The 23,722-nt window shown below is 42.4% G+C and overlaps 3 protein-coding genes across 7 annotated transcripts; 2 read left to right on the top strand and 1 right to left on the bottom strand.

The window, feature by feature from the left end:
- The first annotated feature begins 10 nt into the window (after positions 1–10).
- On the top strand, positions 11–7,742 carry rab41 (RAB41, member RAS oncogene family). 4 transcript variants are annotated; one of them, XM_070962967.1, is made up of 8 exons: positions 11–401; positions 1,533–1,591; positions 1,946–1,999; positions 2,921–3,026; positions 3,414–3,525; positions 4,491–4,584; positions 5,385–5,451; positions 5,680–7,742. In XM_070962967.1, the coding sequence occupies exons 1-8, from the start codon at positions 323–325 to the stop codon at positions 5,742–5,744; spliced, it is 636 nt and encodes a 211-aa protein (XP_070819068.1). In that variant the 5' UTR covers positions 11–322; the 3' UTR covers positions 5,745–7,742. The 4 variants fall into 4 exon arrangements, with proteins under 4 accessions (XP_070819068.1, XP_070819071.1, XP_070819070.1 ...); XM_070962970.1 differs by lacking the exons at positions 2,921–3,026; positions 4,491–4,584 and adding exons at positions 2,317–2,422; positions 3,986–4,079 and having other exon boundaries at positions 216–401; XM_070962969.1 differs by lacking the exon at positions 4,491–4,584 and adding an exon at positions 3,986–4,079 and having other exon boundaries at positions 219–401.
- An 850-nt stretch (positions 7,743–8,592) lies between these two features.
- On the top strand, positions 8,593–12,964 carry stard14 (START domain containing 14). Its single transcript, XM_070962714.1, has 6 exons — positions 8,593–9,107; positions 9,198–9,345; positions 10,057–10,160; positions 10,408–10,525; positions 10,631–10,683; positions 12,028–12,964. Exons 1-6 carry the CDS (start codon positions 8,937–8,939, stop codon positions 12,232–12,234), a joined length of 801 nt encoding a protein of 266 aa, XP_070818815.1. The 5' UTR covers positions 8,593–8,936; the 3' UTR covers positions 12,235–12,964.
- Positions 12,965–13,723: 759 nt separating this feature from the next.
- Positions 13,724–20,419, bottom strand: pdzd11 (PDZ domain containing 11). Of its 2 annotated transcripts, none has more exons than XM_070963500.1 (6): positions 20,346–20,419; positions 19,727–19,824; positions 18,878–19,018; positions 18,573–18,671; positions 17,771–17,831; positions 13,724–15,901 (listed from the first exon to the last, which is right to left on the bottom strand). In XM_070963500.1, the coding sequence occupies exons 2-6, from the start codon at positions 19,817–19,819 to the stop codon at positions 15,867–15,869; spliced, it is 429 nt and encodes a 142-aa protein (XP_070819601.1). In that variant the 5' UTR covers positions 19,820–19,824; positions 20,346–20,419; the 3' UTR covers positions 13,724–15,866. The 2 variants fall into 2 exon arrangements, with proteins under 2 accessions (XP_070819601.1, XP_070819600.1); XM_070963499.1 differs by lacking the exon at positions 20,346–20,419 and adding an exon at positions 20,192–20,310 and having other exon boundaries at positions 15,532–15,901.
- Positions 20,420–23,722: the final 3,303 nt, after the last annotated feature.

The following is a 23,722-nucleotide window of genomic DNA, read 5'->3' as shown; positions in this document are numbered from 1 at the left end:
TGTGCAGGGTAGTATCGCAGAGACCAACTGCTGTATGAGCAAATGTCCTCTCCTTCTGTCCAGCTAAAATGGATTAGGCATTATTTTGTTCGGCATATGATGATAAATAGTCATTGATTCTAATAATAATATGGACATACAGTAAGGCTTTACGTTGTCTCTCAGCGTTTGCCTCTTGGTTGCGCTGTTTCACTTCTGTATGTTTGAGAAAACAATAGCGCTGGCTGGCTAGTGCAGGATAAGGATACACGACTTACTCCTCTCCGGTCTAGACATCACATCATTAGCCAAGTCAGCTAGTTAGCTGTTATTTTCTGACAAAATGTCAACCACGACCGGCGGCGGAGAGTTTGGCAACCCTCTACGAAAGTTCAAGCTCGTTTTTCTGGGTGAACAGAGTGGTAAGCGGACAACTGTGTGCTTGAAGCAAGTGTTAATTTGGTCGGATGTGGGGAATATGTTAGAAGAAGTGGCTAAGATCCACGAAGCTAACTAGCTTCTCTTGCTACTGGCTAGCAGGATAAAGTTACCCACGGGATATTAATGGCCAGTGATGATACAAAGCGAGATAGAAATATGTCAGTGTCAGTAATGTGTTTAAGAAAGAATGAGATGGCAAAAAGATGATGGACACAGCATTTTTTTCTTGACTCGTGATGATGTCATTGCATGGCTAGCTACGGTAAATCCCTAAGCTAGCCACACATCTCGTTCTTCATTTTAACGATAAATGCCATTAATAAGTAGACTTACCGTTTCATATCAGCACTGTTTCTTCAACATATTGGTTTGTTGCCAGATTAAATCAGTGGCCAATGTCCTTATTGTGGCCATGAGTTTGTGATGCATCAGCATCATCTAACGTAACTGAAGCTAGCGAAAGCTGGCTAACTTCTTTTAGCTAGCAGCTAGCAGTTAGCCGTGCGAAGCTGAAATAAACTGGCAGTAACGATACCTGATATTGACGGCCACTATCTTCCTGAAACGCTAGTGTGGCTGCCAGGAGTTTGTTGTGAATCTCTGCTTCCAAGCAGACGACCCCGTGTACGTGAAGGGACTTACGTTCATCAATATTTGTCAGTGTAGCGCTTTTCAACTCACTAGCTGTTAGCTTCTTACGGCAGCACCTTGCAGAGCCACGTCGGCCACTGGGTCCCGACCAGTCGGCCTTTTCCCCATTTAACGTCAGCTCGCACGGACTGAGACTGACATTATCATGCGTGACTGTATTTTACAGTTGAATTTCTAACATTGCAGTGACAGCCTCTCGTCACGAAACAAATGTGAAAAGTTGAGACATTTTTCATTTTCCAAATTTTGTGGCTCCACCCATAGTGCCAGCTCAGCGTGTGGGTTCGACAGTCCACATCAATGAGGACAGCAATACTCGCTGTGTGCTGTCACTGAGTCATATTGCTTTTTTTTTTTCTACCTATTACACAAAATTCGATTTGATATAATTGGCTATAGTAGAGTGTGATCTGTGATTGCCAGGATCAAATCTTAAAGTGTCTCTTAATGTGTTTGTACAGTTGGGAAGACCTCACTCATCACCAGGTTTATGTATGACAGTTTCGACAACACTTATCAGGTAATGATACATGTTCATCACAATATGACACAGACCTCAGACAGGTGTAAGTGATGCCGTTAGTAAATGACGGCTGTTTTTGATCTTACAGTTTCAGGTCCTTTGTTAGCGTTTATGATGACATACCACAGCGCAGTATGAGGGAACAGTCAAATGGAACAAAGCCATTGTTCATGTTTTTAGTTTCACCTGAACTGTTCCTGCTACGACAAGTTTAGATGTTGCGAAAAGGTTTATAGATAATTTCATTATACAATGTGGTCCAACACCTTTGTGGAATTATTTTTCTTAGATATTGACATTATGCAAATGTTGTGCCTGTACCAATGTTTTAATGCAAAAATTGTCTTGCAGGCAACAATTGGCATTGACTTTCTGTCAAAAACCATGTACTTAGAAGATCGCACGGTAAGCCCTGTATATTTTATTGTAATTCTCATCATTCTCATTGTTGTAGTTTTAAAACTGCTAGAAAAGCTTAAAGCATGCACATGCTCATTATAAAGTAGCCACCATTTATATCCATTTCACCAGTCCATATTGGTTTTTTTGTTTGTTTGTTTTTTACAAGGATTTAGAGTTTGCCATTCGTTTTGTTAGACCTGTGATCATGTTTTAAGTTCCCATCGTTATTTCAAGTTTTTGTTTTCCTTCCATCCCCTGGCTGGGTCGTGAAATGTCCCCACCACCCCTCCTTTCCACATTCATTTCATGGCTGGCCACAGATTCGGCTGCAGCTCTGGGATACAGCCGGACAGGAGCGTTTCCGCAGCCTCATCCCCAGTTACATCCGAGACTCAGCCGCTGCTGTGGTGGTTTATGACATAGCCAGTAGGTATCATGGCCTTGCCTTACCTCCTTGTCCTTCGCTTAATATGTGGAAGGCCAAAAAGAGAAGAACATTTGCTAGCCTGATAAACCCCACTGGACAGTGACAAGGGTATATTTCAGACTGCATCAGCTGTAGCAATACTAAAACATTTCTCAGGGGGTGTCCACGGGGGTCTGTGCTTTCTAAATGCTGTTACGTATGAGGCTGATGGAAGGAATAACGGAAAATGTCTTCAGATGTCACCTTGTGGGCCCCTAACAGCTGAAATAATGATTCAGCAGGGCCTCCTCTTACATGTCTTATTTGCACGCTGGTCATCTCCGACCCTGCTGCATTTGAATGATTCTCCCCATTCCTCCATAAAAAGGCCATTTTCACCTCTGCTGCTCGGCTTGCACTTCCTTCATGTCTGTCCTATCCTCCACTTTCTTGTCCTGCCTTTCCCCTCTTTATCTCCACCTCCTTCCCCTTTTCTTCCCCTCCGCTCCAATCCTCAGGTCCGGCTCCAGCTTTGGGACACTGCTGGACAGGAGCGTTTTCGTAGCCTAATTCCCAGCTACATCCGTGACTCTACCATTGCCGTGGTTGTTTATGACATCACCAGTGAGTCAGGGCTGTACTCTAACCTTTGTGTAGGGTTCTTGAGCCATTAGAGGGAAACTATATCGTCATAGCTGCTACTTTACATCTTTCTGCTATTAACCTTCAGAGTCTCCTCAGTACGTCTTCTTTCTTCAAGCTTCTCTTCTTATCTTCTTAATACGTTTGCTTCCTAACATGACTGCTCTACATAGGATGCTCTGCCTTTATAATGAAGAGTAATATGTGCTTGTGCTCACTTTTAACTATGACTAGAATGCTAAATGTTGTGTTTTGGGGGGGCTACATGTGGTTGATGTGTCCAGTAAATGTGTGTGTGTGTGTGTGTGTGTGTGTGTGTGTGTGTGTGTGTGTGTGTGTGTGTGTTTGTTTGTTCTTTTTCATTCACAGATCTTAATTCATTCCAGCAAACCTCAAAGTGGATTGATGATGTGAGAACAGAGAGAGGAAGTGATGTGATTATCATGCTTGTTGGGAACAAAACAGACTTGGCGGATAAGAGGTACATGGTTGTGCGAGATGTGTGAAAGACTACGGTGATGATTTTCTTATGGTGTTTTTCAATGATAAGTACATAAACTGTAATTGTATAATGACAGTACAATTAGCAAATGGGTAGCATTAAGCATTATAGCATATAAACTCTGCCAAAGCCTGGAATCCCACTTTTCTTCCCCTCAGTGCATCTCATCCAGTTTTGACTTTTATCATCCCCTGGTATTTTTGCACACTCCAACCTTTTTATTAGTGATTTGAGTACTTTTATTTCTCTAATTTTATTTCTTATGATTTGATCATATTTCTGTTCTGCTTGTTTTTTCTTTGCTTTACTTTTATTGTTCCCCTTCCTGCTCTGTTCTCTCCATGTCATTTTGATTTTTTTTGTTTTGTGTGTGTTTCCTTCAACACCTCACTCCACACCACTCCCCTCCCCCCTCCTTCCCTTCCCGGGACCATGGCAGGCAAGTTTCTGTTGAGGCGGCAGAGAGGAAAGCTCGTGAGCTCAATGTGATGTACATAGAGACCAGCGCCAAGGCTGGCTATAACGTCAAACAGGTTGGTGTCCAGCAGCAGCCGGTGTCATACTGACAAATAGTCCTGACAGTCATGATGTCCTTGAGGTCAGGGAGGCCAGCCGGTGCCGTCGGGGATGTACAACCCCTCCATGTAATTATTATACGGATCAGAGCAAGCGTGGCTGTTGAATGAATGAGTGATCTGGTTTTCCTGCTGCTTCGTCGTTACTCAGCACAGCAGCTTCTCTCCCTTTGTCTTCCTCTCCGTCAGTCTGTGTGTGTTATAACTAAACTAACCTCTCGCTCTCTTTTTCACTCGAAACAAGATTCTGTGTTGAGCTGTCTTTGTTTCTCTCTCCATCTCCTCCCTCTCCTTTTGGCCTGTCCTCTTTGCGTTTCTTTCCGTATCTGTCTGTTCGTCCATCTCCCCCCTCTGCTTTTACCTGAGCAGACAGATCACCACGGAGGAGGGCGAGCAGAGAGCTAAGGAACTGAATGTCATGTTCATTGAAACCAGCGCAAAGACTGGCTACAATGTCAAACAGGTAGAGATTCTGCTCTCTCGAGGTAGCTGAGCTAATTCTGCCATCAGAGCCTACTCTTCACTCTTTCCGTCTCCTTTTTCCCCTTTTGTGACATCACAACACGTCTTAGCATTCTCACCACTGTATCAGACCAGTTGACCCCCCTCCCACCCCCACCCCGACCCCTCTTTTTGTCTGATTCACTAAAACTCCTGCAGCTTTCAAAGTGTTTCTGTGAATACGATGGATTTGCTCAGTGGAGGAGGTTAGCACGGCAACCTTCACTTTCAGGCTGTCCTCCAGATCAGCAGCTACAATCACATTTTGATATCACGGCTTTAACTTCTTGTGTTATTCACTGAATGAAATGTATGATTCTGCTAGTCAAAGCTTGGATCACTTTCTGTCTGTACTGGATTTAGCCTATTTGGCAGTGGGGGTGGGTGATTATGGTGTATGTAAATGTAAGAGAGGCAGTATAACTATCCATCAGAGAGTCTTCTGTCTCATCTATACTCAGCTAACTACGCTTTGAATATCTCTGGTTGTATTTGGCCATTGTGACTAATGGAGCAAACGAATGGGCAGGTTTGAATTGCATGAATGTGACACCAGATGAGACCTAAATAGACGTTCTTGGCTCCTCAATTGCATTTCCATGAGAATTTAATAGATAAATCTCAATGTGGCGACCACACCGTGATGGAAGATTTCATCCGGATCACCCACCTCGATTTGACAGCGTTTTACTTCAGATCTCGTTCGAGCGAGACCTCTTCAAATGTGTTCAGCTGTTCAATTCCTCTAACTTTGTTTTGTAGCTGTTCCGTCGAGTTGCTGCTGCATTGCCTGGGATGGACAGCACACCAGAGAAAAGCAAAGAGGACAGTATCCTTTTTAAAGATGCTTTTAGCGGGAGTCGTCGTGCTTTTTTCAGGTTGTTACAGCCACGGCTTTAATACTATAATAGCAGGAAATCAGGCAAGCTGGTCGCAAGTGACTCTGCAGAGAAGAGAGAATGTGCACAGAGGAGATGGCAGCCAGATAGCACTGCAGAAAATAGTGAAATGAAATGTGCAAATTCATCGATGGTGTTTCTTAACCAAGTCCTCTCAGTGATCGACATCAAACTGGAGAAACAGCCAGAGATGACTGTCACCGAGAGCAGCTGCTCATGCTAGTACACCTCACCCTCACCCAGCCTGTCTCCTCCCCACCAACAGCTTGTCTCTCAGTGGCCACCTCTCCACCCTTGGCACACTGCCATTCGGATGGAGGACCTGTCTGTTTTCTTTTTCTTTTTTCCGTCTCAACTCAGTGACTTTTCAGAGTAACCGTGTGGATGTGCATTACTGTATTGAAACAGATTATCTGGAAAAAATGGTTACAAAGTAAACATTTAAAACAAGGAATAAGTTAAATGATATGTTCAGATTTTCATCCAGTTGCATGGCATTATATAGGATTGCAGACTGACATAGCTAACCGCTCATGAGTTATTGCACAGTTCGGAATCTTAGTGCTGTTACTCTTGTCATTGTTGTAAAGTAAAACTGCTTGAGATTATTTAAATGAGTCCGCAAGGTTGACTTCTCAGTCCAATGTATTTGACTTTTTCTATTTTAAATAGAGAGTTTGCCTGAAGCTCTTCTATCTCTCAGATTGCTGATTATTTCTTGACTTTGTCTTATTTTGAGGAAGTAGAGACAGGAACTTACCAGTGAATTTACATCATTGCTAACCCTCATGTGACCACATTAGGCTCGAAAGGGCCGTTTTCCATTGAAAAGGCTCGGTGGTCCACTCATTAGGTATTGTTTAGACCTAACACATCTGTAGGCTTAAACTGGCAAATCCAACAGTGTGTTAGCAGACTAAATGTGCTTAATTTGAGACCTCATTTAAAACAGTGCAGTAAAAGGGATGTGTAACCAAGTAATGAGGAAATAAATACCTTCTTTCATCAAAGTGACGCCATCCCAAGTTCATTAGAACGGCTACTAACCTGAAGCTATGTCCGCATTAAAACTAAAGCAACTATCTTTCCAATGTTGTTGAATTAGCTGCACGCGTACTAACATGTCTGAGGAGGAGCATTCAGCTATTAGATGCCCCTAATGTAGGAAATTAAAAAAAAAAGCCAGTGTTTAGTTTTTCCACGCTGATGGAAAGTTGCCACTTTGGTCGCTATGACGTACCCACCATCTCATTGATAATTTGTGTTGATTACACTATTGCAACGACATGCAGCATGCTCACCATGCAGGATTTATATGGATAAGAACACAGATGCCTTGCTTGTTTGTTCACCAACGTTGTGCACTGAATCAAGCCACAATATTGTAAAATATAAAAGAAGCCTGCTGACTGGTTCATGGCTTCACTAGTTGTTTTGTAGAGCTGGTAGATAAGAGTTTGTCCTCAGATACAGCTAACGCTTACTAACACCCTTGCTGTAAAAAGCGCAGAAAAGTTAGTTGCAGTATCTTTTGCTGTATTGCCATTGCCTGTGTAGGACTGTTGGTTTTATGTTTTATTTATTTTGTAACTTGGACATACAGATAACATTGTATGCTTGACCAAAAGTGCAGATGCTGACACGCATGTTGAAAGTTTATTTTATTTATTGGTTGCGTGTCTGCTGGGATGCCACCTAAAGGCAACATTTAGGCCCCGGCAATGTTTTGTTTTGTTTTTTCTTTTTCTTTTTTTAGTGTCACACAGCTAGAAGTGACTTTTTGCAGTGTGTGTACTCGGTAACTTGGTTTACAGTCGCAGGTAAAGGCTGCACCGTCTTCAGACACACACACACACACACACACACACTCACAGTGTAACACAAACCAACTAACTAGCCATAGCACAACAAAAGACACTGGTCGTTTGCTGTAGCTCGTTTTGAAATGTCAGCGTTTTAAAATGGATTTCAAAATTTAAGTATTTAACGACGTCAAACAACCATTTTAACATGAGCAGCTCTTCTATTACTTGTCACTGACTAAATACTCAGCTTTGTGCTCTTCTGAATTGTGTCTGTCCATTTGAAATATGCTGTCTACTCGTGTTTAGCAACGTTTGTGTGAATAATGTACTATTACTATCTGATGTATAAAAAGGAGAGTTAATGAAACACAAGTGTAGGCCTATCACATGGAATAAAATAAAGATATTTCACCAAACTTTGACGTCGTTAGCTTTTTCTTTGTGAAGTGCTTCTGCGACAGAGTATTTGGTATCAGTCTGATGACCTAATGCTACAGATCAACAAGCATCCACATGTTCTGGACATCAGTGCGGTCTGTAATCAGTGCTACGCAGCGCCGGAAATGAACGTGAGAAACCGGTCATGTTGCCAGAGTAGACTGAAACTGCTCATTAGGTAATACATGTTACAACAGAAAGGTGTGGCTAAGTGAACATGAGGTTGTACTACACACACGACAGGACTGCTACTTGGTTGATGTACCTTTTTGGCTGTAAGCTATTAAAAGCACATGATTTTAAAACGGTTCTACTGTGATTACCTTCAAAACCCAGATCTCCCACAGCCCTTGAACATGACTCTTTGCTACACATGGCTGGAAAAGAAAGTGGTGGCTTGATCAGCTGTAAAATTGTACATCTGTGTTTTAAAGTTCCGAATTTTTCAGCATTATAACTGATTTATTTATTGATTTATTTTTTGATGATGTTGGCTGGGAGTTGTTCAAGTAAAACAGCCACACACCCTCACATAGCCATGTTTTAAAGAAGGGTATTTATTTAATTAGAACCAATATTGAACAGTGGTTAAAAAAAACTACCTGTAGGTACAATTGAGAGGACAAATTCAGACTTAAATGATTCATCTTTCACTCATGGTACTTCTATTGTCTAACATTTATAGTCGTGATGATACTCATCAGCACTGAGCAATTCGCACCGACCCACTCCGCCTGCGCCGCCCCCAGCGTCCGGCCCACCATGTGTTACCTTCTTTGTATCTTTCACACTTTCTGACAATAAAAGCAGCGCAGCTCTCTCCGTAGTATCAGTTTCGACCTGTAGTAACCGGACGATACTGCAAAAAGTCAATACTTTTGAACGAGGTTCGGCCTTTCTGGTTCGTGTCTGCGAGGGCGGGGCCAAACACAACGCACCTGCCGTAGCACACCTGGATTCAGGAAGTGCCGTGACGTCAGAGGGAGAGGGGATGGAAGGAATGGCAAAAATCCTGCTCGACCTGATTGGTGATCTGCTGGCATATATTATTCGAGCCAACACACAACCTCAGAAGTGTTACACCTGTTCAGCCAAACACACTCTGGACTGAGCGGGCTGCGTGCGGTTTCTTTAGAGGAAGATTTAGTTTAATAGGTTGTTTTTTTTAAAAGATGTCTGTTAATTCGAGTATTTTACCCGACGAGGCGGTCTTTGCTGACTTCAGACAGCAGTGTTTGTCTACGGAGAATTGGCAGAACAAGTATGACAATCACAGCATGCAAGTGTGGGTCGAAGTTCCGGCGAAGAAGGGAAATAACGCTAATAAAGTCCACAAGATCAAGGTAAGTTCAACACTTCATCCTCCGGAGTAGCCGTGAGGGTGTCGCGCCGGTCTGATGGGAACTTTTTCTAACGCTGGCCATTTGTTTCAGTGTAAAATGATAATCAAAGATGTGTCGGCCGCCACCATGTACGACGTCATTCACGACGGCCAGTACCGCAAGGAGTGGGACCCCGCCATGTCCGAGAGCTTTGACATCGCCCGGCTCTCTGCGAATGCCGATGTGGGCTACTACTCATGTAAGGACTCCTCTTTTGTTGAATCTTACCACATTTCTCTGTGTGTGTGCGCGTGCGTGTGCGCGCGTGTGTGTGTGTGTGTGCGCGCGCGCGCGCGCGTCACCCAGCAGACACCTGTTAGGTAGGCCTGAGTGAGTTTCACCTGTCAGTCACACACAAGAAATCCAAACAGTGAAGGAGAAAGTGCATATTTAGACAGTGATTCACATTTGGGATGGAGGACGGCTAGTGGTTCAACACCGTGCGTCATCAAAGCCAGTTTTTATTTGTTCGAATTTATTGGCCAAGAACAATGAAAGTGTTTTATGTGAAGTGTGTTGCTCTTGAACAGTGCAAAGAGTAAAGTCGACCTTTACTTTGTGTCGTAGCGAAATATAAACAATGGTGCCATTATTTTCCCATCAGCGAGCTTCAGTCCATGTTTACACACTCAGATTGATCTTTCACCCCATCCACAGCGCATTGTGTCGCTTTAACCTTCCATTTCTAATTTAGTAGTCGCTTTTTGGAGGCTGCTGAGGCCCTCGGCGATGAGGCCTGAGCGGCCTCCTGTTCCACCAGCGTATTTATTGTCATAACAAAGTGGCACTTGTCCAGGCTCAGGATGTGACAGTGGAAAATGCAAGTCATGAAGGAAGTCTTGCACAACATAACCAGATTTTTTATGTCTTTTTATTTTATTTTTATGTCTCTCTCTCTCTGTCTCTGCAGGGCTTTGTCCAAAGCCGATCAAGAACAGAGACGTGGTGACTCTGCGTTCGTGGCAGGTGATGGATGATGAGTACATCATCGTTAACTTCTCGGTCAAACACCCGGTACGCCACCACCACCTCCTCCTCCTCCACACACTCTCAGCCACATTGTAACCACTGTCCTCAAACGTGACATTTCTGCAGCTCTCTGGCACCTTTTGTCTTATATTGAACTAATTAGAACATGTTTGTTTAAAAGCTATTTTCTATCTTAACATTTGTCTTAACTGTCACATAACTTGTCCCACATCTTGAAGGAGGTGTTTTTAGTTAGTTTTTCTCATTTTTCTGCAAATTGCTTCAATTACAGAAATACCCTCCTCGCAGCAGCCTTGTGAGGGCCGTCTCCATCCTCACTGGCTATTACATCAAGCCCACAGGACCGAATAGCTGTACTTTCATATACCTTTCGCAAGCTGACCCCAAAGGTAAGATGATAACCAACCCAAAACATTTTTCTTTTCACACTCCGAACTGTTGTTGAACATTTTTAAAGCTGTTTTTAAATTTTATTTTTCATCTCTTTGCTCCAGGTTCTCTCCCGAAGGTCGTGGTAAACAAAGCCTCGCAGGTTCTCGCTCCCAGGGTGAGTGAAGTCACACAACTGTGGTCTACGTTTTGTTTACTTCTCATCAGCAGCAGCACGGAAAGCGATAAGCTTAAAAATGAACCGTGCATCAGCGTGTCAGACAGTGTGGGTGTGTGTCCATGAGCTGATTTAAAAAGTGTGTAATAGGTGTGTTTGTGTGTGTGTGTGCGTAAGGGAGTGAGGGTTTCATGTGTCTTAAAGGACAATGGTAACCATAGAAACTCAATTTAAGGGCCTGTCGCGGTAAGATCGCTGACAAAGAGCATCTCAGCTCGAGCCGTTTCTCTCTCTCCCGGCAGAACTTGTTCCCCTGGTTTCATGTCCCCCGCAGATTCAAACTATTTAGACTGAGGTGTATCAGTGTGAGAAAGTGCCACCAACTGAACAGAAACATGGACCTTCTTTACCCAGTCGGTGATTTCTAGAACTGAACCACAATGAGGCCGTAACACATACAATAAGTAGAGAGCGTTCAACACGAGAAGGAAAATAATGTAATTCTTACTGTTACAGGTCTTTTAAGAGTAAATAAAACAATCCGAAATCAGTGGAATCAAAAGAACCTTAACCGTAAAAGTAAAGTAAAAGCAGCAGTGAACAAAACACATGTAACGAAGTGCATTTTGGCAGTTTGAGCAGGGTTTTTTTGTAGAAAATAGCTGTTAAGACGTGGGGTCTCGCTAGATTTCTGCAGGAGTGCACGCTTGCTTAAATGTGAGTGACTGCAGTAAGGTTTCTTTCATTGTTGAATAATGCACAGATTCTCTCAAAGCTGGTTTGTTCAAGTGTCAGAAAACAGTGCAAACGTCCACCACAATATGCAACGACCAGGGCGACGTCCTCAGTTGTTTTTGACCAACAGGTCAAAACCTGGAGATACTCAGCTTACTAGCACAAGAAACCGCAAATATTTACATTTGAGAGGCTAAAACTAGAGATTTTTTTAGCATTTTCTTTACTTCTAAAATGTCTTAAATGATTGTTAGATTATCCAAACAGTCGCAGATTAAATTTCCCGTTGATCAGTCAATGTATCATGTCAGCTCTATACCAGAAAACTCCTGACAGCACATTGAAAAAATATGAAGTTTAGTCAGTTTTCTTTTTTTTGACGCCTGGGTGAAGAATTTAGTTGCTCTGTAATGTCAAAGGAAAGCTCTCGATTGTGCTTGACAATACAGCATTGCTAAAACGTTAATGGTTGTCAGAGCTGTAAAGAGACTTGTGCAACTGCTTGCCACATGATGTTACACAACACTTTGTGACCAAAGGTGTGGCACGACCCTCATTGTCAGACTGCGCCCCTCTGATAACATGTCCACTCTTGACCACACCTTGCAGGTGATGAAGAGCGTGCACAAGGCGGGGCAGAACTACCCGGAGTGGAAGCGGCAGAACTCTCCCGATCACAAGCCCTGGCTGTACCCAGAGCAGAGCACCCTGGCCATGATGGACCCCGCCGAGCTGTCCATACAGAGAGCGGACTCCCTGGAAAACGTGGACGAGAGCTCCAAGGATGACGTTCAGGACAGCGAGGACAGCAGTTAAATCGCACCAAAGTGGCGGGAGGAAGGGCGGCCACATGTAGCCGCAAATTCACTAAGACTTGAGACCTCCAGCGCTGTGATTTCTCCAGTTGTTCCACGTCAGTGTGCCTTATGGGATGAGCAAGAGCATGAAGTGTTTACAGCTGTCTGACAGGCGGAAACGAGCGCAGATCAAGTTGCCGTTCACCTCACGTTGAACTAAGCTAAGCCTTTCTGCAGTGTTTTGGTTCTTTTTAATAATGTACAGGTTTAGAGGGGTTGGGGTTTGAATGTGTCAGTTATAGCATTCCACTTACAGTGGCTCCTCTGTCGGGCCTTTTAGTCGCAGCTATGTAAAATACACATTTTCAATGAGGTAATGAAGTGTCCACAAGTCGCTCTCTGCCTTTACAAGTGACTATGAATGGAAATTTGATCTGCAGTCAAAGTCGTAGTGAAGTGAAATCTACATTACGGAGTTTTCACAGAGGATTTTTAGACTTTACTTGCGCATTGGGACATATCAGAAACTGTTTTAGCTCAGCCATTTTTTCTTTGTTGTCCGATCAGACTGATCTGAGCCTGAAGTGGACGCTTAAAATTGCTACGTTTTATTTTGTTACGTCACATTAATACGGCCGGTTACACTTTTAGAAACATATGTGTCATGTTTATGAGTTAACATGGTGAAAGGTCTGTGCAGCAGCTCTGGGTGTCAACCTGGAGAAAGGCATTTATTTCTATCTTTATGCAAAAAAAAAAAAAAAATACAAAACACTATCGCTACGTTTGCTACCGATGCTGTTTTTAAATGTGTTATTATTATTATGTTAACATTAGTCAGTTTTATTTAGTCGTGATTAGTGAGCAAATGTGCAGTGTTTCCATCTGAAGACTGTTTGAAGGTTCATTGTATTTATTCAGATGTTGTGCAATCAGAGTTTATGAGAGCTAATCCTCATTTTAAGTTATACAGACCCTAGACTTGGATTGGCACTCAAGGAGGGGATCGGTTATTGATTTCTGAGAATGAAAATCTAGTTAGGTTGTATTAACGTGTAAAATGTACATAGAAAGTTTGTGTTTTGTCAGTTGAAGGATTGGAATGACCATAAAGGATATCTCGTACTTTATTTATTTACTTGAAGTTAGCGCTGATGAAGTCATGATGGAGAAAAGACCCTGGAAAGAAGCCTTGTGGGCCTTATTAGTTTTTTCTTCTGATACTTGATGTTAAGAATATTACATGGTCTTGACTGTTTTTTTGTTTTGTTTTTTTTAATAAACCTCACATGGTTAACATGCTTTGGTAATCACTATCATCGACTGCATTCCTCTTAAGATGACAAGTCATTCTCAAGAGAAATCAACCAACAAAGTGGAACGAGTTTGGCTACTTGAACCCGAGCAAACCGGTCCATTCCCAGCTGTGGTTCAGCCTCTTCAAGAGCAAAGACAAAAGGTTACCGAGGGTTCAAAACTTTTAAACTTCTCTGAAAAACACCACCAGGTGGAAAAACAGAATGTATTCCTTTAATGAGAGTCATTAGTGTACAAAAGAATAAGACAGCGTTGAGATGCAACAGGTAGGTATTTACATGAGTCTCCACAAAATCAAACAATGAACTGACTGTATCCTGGCAGTAACATCCAGAAGTGTGTTCTATAAATGTCCCATTGTCTGAGGATCTGCTCCTTGGCCACAGCTTGTGTCTGCTGATTGTACTGATTAGCACATCTTCAACCAGAAATGATGAAAATACCTGATTAAGTTTGCAGATGGAGTGAAATCCTGATAACACCAGATTCTCCACTGCACAATGATGAAAAACAGAAACATTACAGGCTTTAGCGCTACGCTAAGATCCATGGCACAACGTGCTGTTATGCACTTTAAGAGCATGTTGGACGTCATACTTATCAGCAGTTTAGCACCGCAGGTCACACATTAAATGACTACAAGGTCACTGGGCCAAGGAGCACTCATGTAGTGTTAGGGTTGTGCTCATGTATGAAACATTAGCAGAATTAATACTTGACAGCAGACAAGCATGTCCCCATTTATCAGGATAATAAGATCCGTAGGCTGGGGCCTCTCTGTGGCCCCACAGTGCTTCAATTATAACAGCAATTTTACCTTTATCAAACATTGCAGCTCCTGATTTGGATATTGCAATTTTGGTAATATTTCAATTCATTTTTCAGCCCTACTTTACCATTATAAAGTAATGCTGAGTCCACAATAGCAGTCAATTAAATATATCTACACAACTCAGTTTCTCCTACACAATTAAAAAATGTGTTAAATATGTTAAGAATGGATCTGCGGTATATTCACAGTGATATTTAGATCAGTGATACTTCAAATCTGCCAGAAGTCTTAAGAGTATCTTTGTACCATATGTGTCAGTGCACTAAAATTCAAGTCATATGTATATTTTTTTTTACATGTCGATACACTCGGCTGCCAGTTTATTAGAAACATCTAGCTCAAACTGATGTGGTCTAATGCATCAGTCCTGCAATAAATTCCACCTTCACGTTAAAATGTTCAGTTGTGTGTCTGATATTTAGTCTTCCCTCATCAGGACAAATGAGGAAGACAAAAAATAAGAAGCATTAGAATAAGCACTAGAACTGTGAAATGCAGTCAAAAGCTCCAGGAAAATAAGCTGGTGGATGTCAAGCTAAATTATTACTTTTTGTAGCATTTTCAGGACAACTAGATTTATTGCCGGGCTGATGTACTGGACTGCATTAGTTTTAGCTAGGTGTACCGTATAAACTAGCAACTGAGTGTATGTATGTATGTATGTATGTACCTGTATGTATATGCATATATATAGAAATATATGTCTGTGTGTGTGTGTGTGTGTGTGTGTGTGTGTGTGTGTCTATATACGTACGTGTGGCAGGCATGCACCCATACATACGTGTGTGTGTGTGTTTTTTATATATATACATATTTATATACACATATACACACACACACACACACACACACACACACACACACACACACACACACACACACACACACACACATACACACTTTGTAACAGTGTCACCAAAGCAATGTATAGAGCACACATAAGTGCTTCTCTGTACCTGACTAAAATATATTTTTAGGACTACAGCAGAATCATAAAAAAAGTTTTTAACTTTTTAATTGCTTCTTCTTGATAGATGTATCATGCATCAACCTCACCAAAGCAAATTCCTCGTATGTGTAAAATCGTACTTGGCAATAAAGCTTTTTCTGATTCTGATTCTGATTCTGATGTAATTAGGGCTTGAGGAAAAGGGAATAAAAGCTGCGCCTCATTAAATAATGCAGGGTCTATAATTGTTATGCATGACTAGAAAATACATATCAGTTCCATAATTTATAATGTAAAATGTCTGCTAAGCTTCTGCTTCCTTCACGTCCTGTGAATACACTCTGACAGAGCAGAAATCACGTATCACAGGAGTATCTAGGTGAGCGAGTATATAACAGAGTATACATTGTCCTTAAATGGAGTACTTTGAATGAGTGTGTTAGTCATACATCAGTCATGGAGAAGCTGAGACAGAATGGAGGCCAGAGTCCTGTGGGAGGAGGGTAATGACGCGCAGGGACACGTCTGCCCACATATCTCTCTTTGCTGCCACCTAATGTACAGTCCTCTCCTTCTGCCTTTGGTAGTCTGACAAAGGAACATGGAGAGAACAACATTAAAATACTAACAGGGATGTCATCATATAGTCTCCTCTTCAGTGGCTCCAAAGACAGTTTTTTTTGTTGTTGATGACCTGCAGTGAGATGTCATCACCTGCCGTGTGGGGCTACTGTAACAAGCCGGCATCGAAGTGCTGACAGGCTTTAAATTCTTGAGGTTTGGCTCCTCAATAAGACATATATTCTTTATGTAAGCTTCCCTCACATGAACCTTTTTAGTGTCATTTTAAAAGGCTGTATAACACACACTGTAGTATTAACACAGTGCAGGATGATAAAAGGCACATGTTACAAATTCAAAACAGACTGGAATCTGCCATCAGGACCAAACTGAACCCAGAAGCTTCATCTGGGATGAATGAACTTCTACTTTGTCTAATCTTAATAGTAACACTAGACAACAACTACATCTGAACTATTTCTGTCTTCTGATGCTGTTAAATGTTTGTTTGCATCAAGAAATCAGGCCTATATTTTCAATAATGATCACTAAAGAGACACACAAATAGCTACATGCTAATTTGCTCATCCTTCTTGACAGACGCTCAATTGAAAGCAGTACAAAGACTAACTGCCCTATTTAAACAACCTATAGTGCATGATCTAAAGTGCTAGTAAGTCATTTAGGGTGTGTGCAGCTCCACTTTTGCTGGTTAATGTCACATAATCATGCCACATAGTAAGGCTCAAAGGGGTTGTATTTAGTCTCTGAATTAATCACAGGTTTGCTTTGGGTGTAACATGAATTAAACTAATCAGGGTGTCATCTGCCATTCGCTTTAAAAGCCAGGTGTGCCAGCACCTGCCACACAGCTATTTAAATGGACGATTGGTTGGAGCAGGAAATGGATCTGCACGTGCATGAAGTGAACGCATTGTGAGCAGGTCATCTACAGGAGCAGCGGGACTCTGCCAAAGCTCCCTGAGGTGAAGCAAGCACGGGAGATCTTACTATCTGAATAACACTGCGTCATCGACGTTTGTGTTGGTCAATGGCACAATCGCTTTCTGCTGACAACAATACGCCTGACCGCACCACATTACTAACACGACCGTGGGCGCACAGATGGAGGTGAGTCCATTTGCTATTTACACACTGTGGGCGCTGGGCGTGAAAATGACAACTGCATTGGTCAGAAAGCAGCACCGACACAATGACGCTGTTAGCCACTTTGCGCCATTTGTAAGACCAAAGATATTTCTACCTCATCAGCTTTGGATGCCAATCCAATCCAATTGTGTGATGAGATGCGGCCAATTGGATGCCAGCAACACGCTTCAAATGTGTGGCACGGTGGCTCTGTAGTAACACTGTCACCTCACAGCTAGAAGGTCCCGGGTTTGATTGTGTTCGATTGTGTTCGACTGTGGGCGCCGGGGGCGTGTCCTCCACCGTGCCTTCGGGGCCTGCTGCTTGAGGAAAAAGGGGCCTTTCTGTGTGGACTTTGCATGTTCTCCCTGTGTTCACCTGGGGTATCCTCCTTAAAAATACCCCATTAAAAACATGCCTGACCAATGGTGACAAAAGAGAACTGGGTCCCTGGGCGCCGCTGTCAGCTGGCAGCCCACCGCTCCTGGTCTGCCGCGGATGGGTTAAATGCAGAGAAAAGAATTTCACAAACACATGGTGTGTGCAGTTTCCCCCTCTGTAACTCTGTGTGTGTGTGTGTGTGTGTGTGTGTGTGTGTGTGTGTGACTAATAAAGGGATGTCAAACAAGTTGTGACGGGAGCAGCAAAAGACTGGGAAAGTGGAATGCTCCCAAAACACCTGTTTGGAACATTCCACAGGTAACAGGTGAGAGTATCATGACCGGGCGTGAAGACAGTAAGACTTACTGTAAGGAAAGAAGCGAACCCTCATCAGTATTTCTCGTGCAGTCTTCAGAATCTCTACAGCCTAAAGAGGAAGAAGAAATGAGCATAATACAATATAACCAAAAGGCTCTCACCAGTAAAAACTGTTTGGGCAAAATGCTGACAACAATGGAACTTCGGGCTACGCTTACTGAGGAGATTTTTGACAACATAGCTATCTTTATGTCTATGTATGCGAGTCCTGAACTGTGCCCTTGAGCTGTAACAATTTACTTACACAATGAGATGCAGCCAAAATAATGTTCTCTTCATTGGTCAAAACATTGCTTTTGGTTGATCTAAATGAAATACCCAACCCCAAATAAATGCTCCATTCATATGCAGTTTGGATTTTCGTGGGGGTGGACAGAACAGCCGGCTCTGACCGGTTCAGGAAATGACAAGAACGTTCAACCTTATAGATACACACCAGCTCTGTGTTTCAAAGCTGTGTCAATGCTATCCATTCAGGTTTCCGTGATGACACATATATGTTAAAGCGGCACTTTCAATGTGTTCTGACTACAGTGAAGAAGACAGAACAACCAATGCTGCATATATGAAGCGGTTTCATATTGTTATTCGTTATCCTTCATTTGTATCCCCGTTAGCTTCCATAAAGCCATCACTCGTCTTCCTGGGGTCAGTTGTTGTAGATGTGCAGTAAAAATGTTATCAACCAACCAGGTAATGTGAATGGAAACTTCTTGAAACCACTAATACACCAGTACACAGACAGAAACTGTATGATAAAGTACTGATTAAAATCACTGCTCTGACTTACTCTTGAGTGCTCTATGTCTTGGAAATCAACCTCATTCACAGAAAGAACTTGGTCTCCCTCTTGTAATCCTGCTCTGTGGGCATCTGAGTCTGGGACCACCTGCCAACACACAACACACCCCACACACACACACACACACACACACACACACACACACACACACACACGGATAGAAATTAGAAATCACAAGGTGGAAATTTGTGAAAAGCAAACATTTAGTCAGAGGCACAACAAGTATGAATGCCAGTAAAAGCCACACACACACACACACACACACACACACACACACACACACACACACACACCTTGGATATAAAGATTCCCAACTGCGACGCCTTGCCCCCACGGATGTTGAAGCCCAGCTGTGCTCCTGGAGGTTTCTTCAGCACAATGGTACGAGGTAGGAACTGGGTGAGCTCGTTGTTGTAGTCCGGGTGATGAACCCGCTAAAGATGTACAACGACAAAGAAAAGCTGACACGACACCACCAGAATGGAGGCATGATATTCAGTACGGCTGTGAGATTGATCCCTCTTACACACTTTGACTTATTAAAAGTAATTGTGGACAATTTAACCAGTTGAAATCTTCAGAGATCTTTACAACGAAATCAATAAGCAGAAAAGTTATATATGCTGAGTGTGAAAGTTACATTTTTTTACACAGGAAATCTTGAAATCCTTAACTCAAGGTGCACAAGGTTGTTTATCTGCAGAGCTTTAAGTTGTACCATAGTCAAGCAGTCATAACAGTGACTGAAAAAGGGGTCAAAGTCACTGATCACGAGTCAGCGGAGAGCCAGAGAAAGATCAAGGAGGCCTTTCACTATATCCAACAGTGATGGGGTTTTGACCAGATTAACACCAATTACTGAGAGGGTAGCTGACAGCCATCTGGGGCTTCATCTGATAGACCAAATGGTGTGAATGCACAGCCCATGTACCCAGGCCTCCATGTGATAGGTCAGATGTTCACATTTTAAGGAAATAAATTGTTTTTTCTTATTCTCTGCCTTATCGGTCAGCCAACATCTGTGCCATCTCCATGACAACTGAGAAATCTCAGTCCTGAAGATGCAGTTGAAAGCTTCAGAAAAAGCTGATATTTTCGTAGTTTTATTTGTCTAAGGGTGGTTTTACTAATGCGTGGCATACCTCCTGTATAGGTATCCATGCTGGTGGGTTCTCATAGGAAGGCAGGAATACCACTGGGAGCTGGTAGTCATCATAAGGAATTTTCTGATCCATTGTTCCTGAAAAACACCAAAAGAAGGAGGAGGACACGAGAATTTAATGTCGTTCCTTGGGGTTTACTGTACTGGTTGTTATAAAAGAAAAGGTAAACGCTATCTTCATGAGTCCACAGTTTGCCTAAGTAACGCTGTACGTTTACAATGTTAGTTACAGCAGACCAAACATAACACTGTATCTAGTTTCCTCCGAGTAAACCCGCTGATATAAGGCAAATCCTGACACATATGTGAATATGTTGATGCATATTTGGACCAGATGATATAAATAAAGTCAGTGAATCGCGCTTTAGGAGACAGTGGTTCTTCTTCACTTCTCTCTGCAGTACACAAACAACCTCACAGCTAACGCTACAGCTAGCTAGCTTACTTGCTAACTTGAAAACGCTTTGTTTTCTTCCTCGCGGGTCATTTTTAATTAGCATTCGCGACTATCATCATTTGAACTGGAACGATTAAGATACTTTACAACCTGTGGATGGAAAAACAGACAGTGACAGTCATAAAAGAACAAATTATCTCACCTGCCAGTTTGAACGCCAGCAACGAACACTTTTCTTGTATTAAACGACGGCTGACAGAAAGTGAAGTACCGCCACCTACTGTCGCGGAGTAGTCACGTCAACAGGCGGCCCGAGTACTTCATTCTTCTTCGTCGAGGTTTAGTGGCAGCTTGCATCCTTACTGTTGCATTACTGCCATCTTTTGGAATCAGTTTGCTCCTAAAATATCCGCTTATTCAGTGGATCCTCCCATCAGCCCTGCTGTCCTTTGGAAACTGGCCAGTCATCGTCTGCTTTGTCCAGTTCCACCACACTTCAAAAGGCACTTAAGTCCTGTTCCTGTGAGTGTATTTCACTCCCATGTTTCTCACAATACCCGCTCTATTCTCCTTCCTCATACAAATTATTGGAACTCTGCACTGTAACAAATTCAATCAGCCTTTCCATTATTGATCATTGCATTGATTATGCTACTGTAACATATGTAACAGACAACAGACATTCAATAGGCTTCTTTTCCCCTTTCTTTTTTGTGCCAGTCCTGCAGAGTAATTCCAAGTGCACACAATTCAACTTCAAGTAGTTTGAGTACTGCAATACAGAACTACACATTTGCTCTATATACTTGAATAGGTGTGAGGGACCAAGCAGACAGGCATGAGGAGTCCACGTGGATTTTCACAAAAAGATATTTTTTTGCACAAAAATCAGTCAATACATAAAGTTCAGGGCTCATAAAAGAGGTCAACTAAACAGAACTTAACTAAGGCTATTATAACTTAAACAGAATGTAACTGAAGTAACCAAACAAAGCCAAAAACACTAAATCTTCCCAACAAGCTGCACACAAAGGGGAACATATATACTGGGTGATCAGACCATTTGTGAGACAAACGGGATAACAAAAACACACATTCCCATCGAGACTACAAATAAACAAAAAACAAGACAACAAGTCTATCAGTCGAAATCTATTTCCATTATCTATACCGCCTATCCCTTTCGGGGTTGCGGGGGGCTGGAGCCTATCCCAGCTACAATGGGCGAGAGGCGGGGTACACCCTGAACTGGTCGCCAGCCGATTGCAGGGCCACATGCAAGGACAAACAACCATTCACACTCACACTCACACCTACGGACAATTTAGAGTCATCAATTAACCTAATGAGCATGTTTTTGGTCTGTGGGAGGAAGCCTGAGTACCCGGAGAGAACCCACGCATGCACGGGAAGAACATGCAAACTTCACACAGAAAGGCCCCGCCTGACCTGGGGATCGAACCGGCAACCTTCGTGCTGTGAGGCACGCGCACTACCTGCTGCGCCACCGTGCAGCCTATCAGTCGAAATAGTTTTATTAATTAACAAAAAAACACCAAAAAAACCCTACCATAATTGAAAGAGATAAAGAAAATCCTCGAAATGCCCACTAATGCTGCAGGCAGTTGGTACAGTCCAATTGGCCACTTCCGTTCAATCAGCCGCATCCTTTGCTCAGGCCTGGTCAGACGTCCTTCCAGCAGCAGCCGGACCCTCAACACTGGTAACTCAAAAGACAAACCATTAAGACAAACTGCAGTGTGAGTGTACAGAAGATAACTAAATGTGTGCACTACAAATAGAAACTAGTGCACTGTCAACTTGTGAAAAATAAATATGTATACATTGTATGAAAGCAAAACTATGTGTCATCCTTTATATGTTAGCTGTGTGGCAGCAGTTGCAGCCATCACAAAAGGATAGCCGCAGATACAGAAATAAAACCGCGCTAGCCAGCCCTGTCCAAAACATGCGCCTCATCCACATTACACCTTATGTCCTCTCTTGAAATAAAAATAAAAGATTCTTTCTTGCACGAATAGTCGTTTTGTATGCCTGATCCATCTTTGGCTGATATGTCCAGACATCCAGAATTCCTAGCATCCACAAGGGGCATCTGATCACACGGCGGGTGGTCATAAACTTTGCACCTTGGTGAGGAAAAGAATTCCCCTGTGGGTGTTGAGGAATGGAGAACGTGGCGGAAGGAAAAGTGTCACCGTCCTGCGATGGGTTATAAATCTAATAAAGCTCTGTGACCACAAGAGGACGGTGAAACGCCACATTGTCTCAGATGATCACTAAATGTTCTGCATTCTGTCTCACCTGCTTGCTTTCCTCACCTGGTGGACGTCTCTAGTCCCCACCCACCCACCCACCCACACACACAAACACACAAACACACACACACCTCTCCTGTCTGAGTAGTGTTCAGTGGAGCTGATATTATACTTTATCTTATTTTATGATGTTCAATGTCCATATTATGTCTGTGACTCATGTCTTATCACTCTTTATTTCCATCATTCAGTAGCACTAAATCCTTTTCATCTAACTTATATCACCAGACCATTATTACTTTTCTCTCACCCCACACCTCCAACACCTCATACTCCTGTTCACTCCTACACCCACTGCACTCTGCAGGGAATCCCCGGCTTTACAAAAGCAAAACATATCCTCCACCATGTTTCCTGAATACACACAATGGGCCAGATACAAGAACATTTACAGTGTTATTATTATCCTAAATCTCTTGCAGTTTTCTAAGTCAGGCTCACTCAAACTAGTGTTGGAAGTCAAATTCACCAAACTCTTAACTGCAAAAGACTTGTTGTAAATGGTTAAAATACCCAAAAGAAGTATAAATAATACCTCACAACTTCTGGAATATTTAAGGTGCCCTGGCAAAAAACCTGAAAATCTAAAATACCTTTCTCAGTAAACTGGCAAACCATGATGATGATGATGACGATGAAGAGAACATTAATTTGTGGAAGTTACATATTTGATTCTTATTCAGCATCATTTTAAAAATCCAAAAGAATTCAAATGAAGGTATAACTGTTAAGTCAAACAGTGTTTTAGTCTTGTGGCGACAGATTCCTTTCAGCACCTATCCCCACCACACCTCACTCATCTCCTTCTTCCTTTGAACACTTAAGCTACAAGCCCAAATTCCTGGCAACTGAATCATCCAATAGGCTGTGGCACTTGTTCTCCTCCACTGTGTTTCACAAATCCAAAAGAAAGCTCCTAAGGGAGAGTTTTGTCTCACACTCTCTGTCTCAAACTGCCCTTTATCATTCTTTAATTGAACTATTATTAATCATTGTGTCATCATAAGAAGGGTTTTGTGTGTGAAAGGTCATATTGGTCATCTTTCTCATCTCAACTTGCATTAATACTGACAGTGAAAGACTGCATGCAGGCAGTGCTGTCAGCTGTCAGCTCTGCTCTATTCTTCTCATCAGTGCAGTAATGCATTGTTTATCATATGATAGTGACATTTTGCAGTCTCTCTCATACTTGTCAAAACACATATTTGAATTGACTTCTCTTCTGAAACTAAAGTGCTGT

This window comes from Chaetodon trifascialis, chromosome 5 (genome assembly GCF_039877785.1).
Source record: "Chaetodon trifascialis isolate fChaTrf1 chromosome 5, fChaTrf1.hap1, whole genome shotgun sequence".
NCBI classification, from domain to species: domain Eukaryota; kingdom Metazoa; phylum Chordata; class Actinopteri; order Chaetodontiformes; family Chaetodontidae; genus Chaetodon; species Chaetodon trifascialis.
Note: the sequence above shows the minus strand (reverse complement) of the source record. Positions and strands in the feature narration are given on the sequence as shown.

Coding starts and splice junctions, on each gene's coding strand:
- rab41 (XM_070962967.1), top strand. CDS start 323: ATGTCAACCACGACCGGCGGCGGAGAGTTTGGCAACCCTCTACGAAAG. Junction 3,526..4,490: donor ACAGACTTGGCGGATAAGAG/GTACATGGTTGT, acceptor TTACCTGAGCAG/ACAGATCACCACGGAGGAGG. Junction 5,452..5,679: donor AGAGAAAAGCAAAGAGGACA/GTATCCTTTTTA, acceptor AAGTCCTCTCAG/TGATCGACATCAAACTGGAG.
- stard14 (XM_070962714.1), top strand. CDS start 8,937: ATGTCTGTTAATTCGAGTATTTTACCCGACGAGGCGGTCTTTGCTGAC. Junction 9,108..9,197: donor ATAAAGTCCACAAGATCAAG/GTAAGTTCAACA, acceptor CATTTGTTTCAG/TGTAAAATGATAATCAAAGA. Junction 9,346..10,056: donor CGATGTGGGCTACTACTCAT/GTAAGGACTCCT, acceptor CTGTCTCTGCAG/GGCTTTGTCCAAAGCCGATC.
- pdzd11 (XM_070963499.1), bottom strand. CDS start 20,246: ATGCTAATTAAAAATGACCCGCGAGGAAGAAAACAAAGCGTTTTCAAG. Junction 19,825..20,191: donor AAGCGTTTTCAAGTTAGCAA/GTAAGCTAGCTA, acceptor GGTGTTTTTCAG/GAACAATGGATCAGAAAATT. Junction 19,019..19,726: donor CATGGATACCTATACAGGAG/GTATGCCACGCA, acceptor GTACATCTTTAG/CGGGTTCATCACCCGGACTA.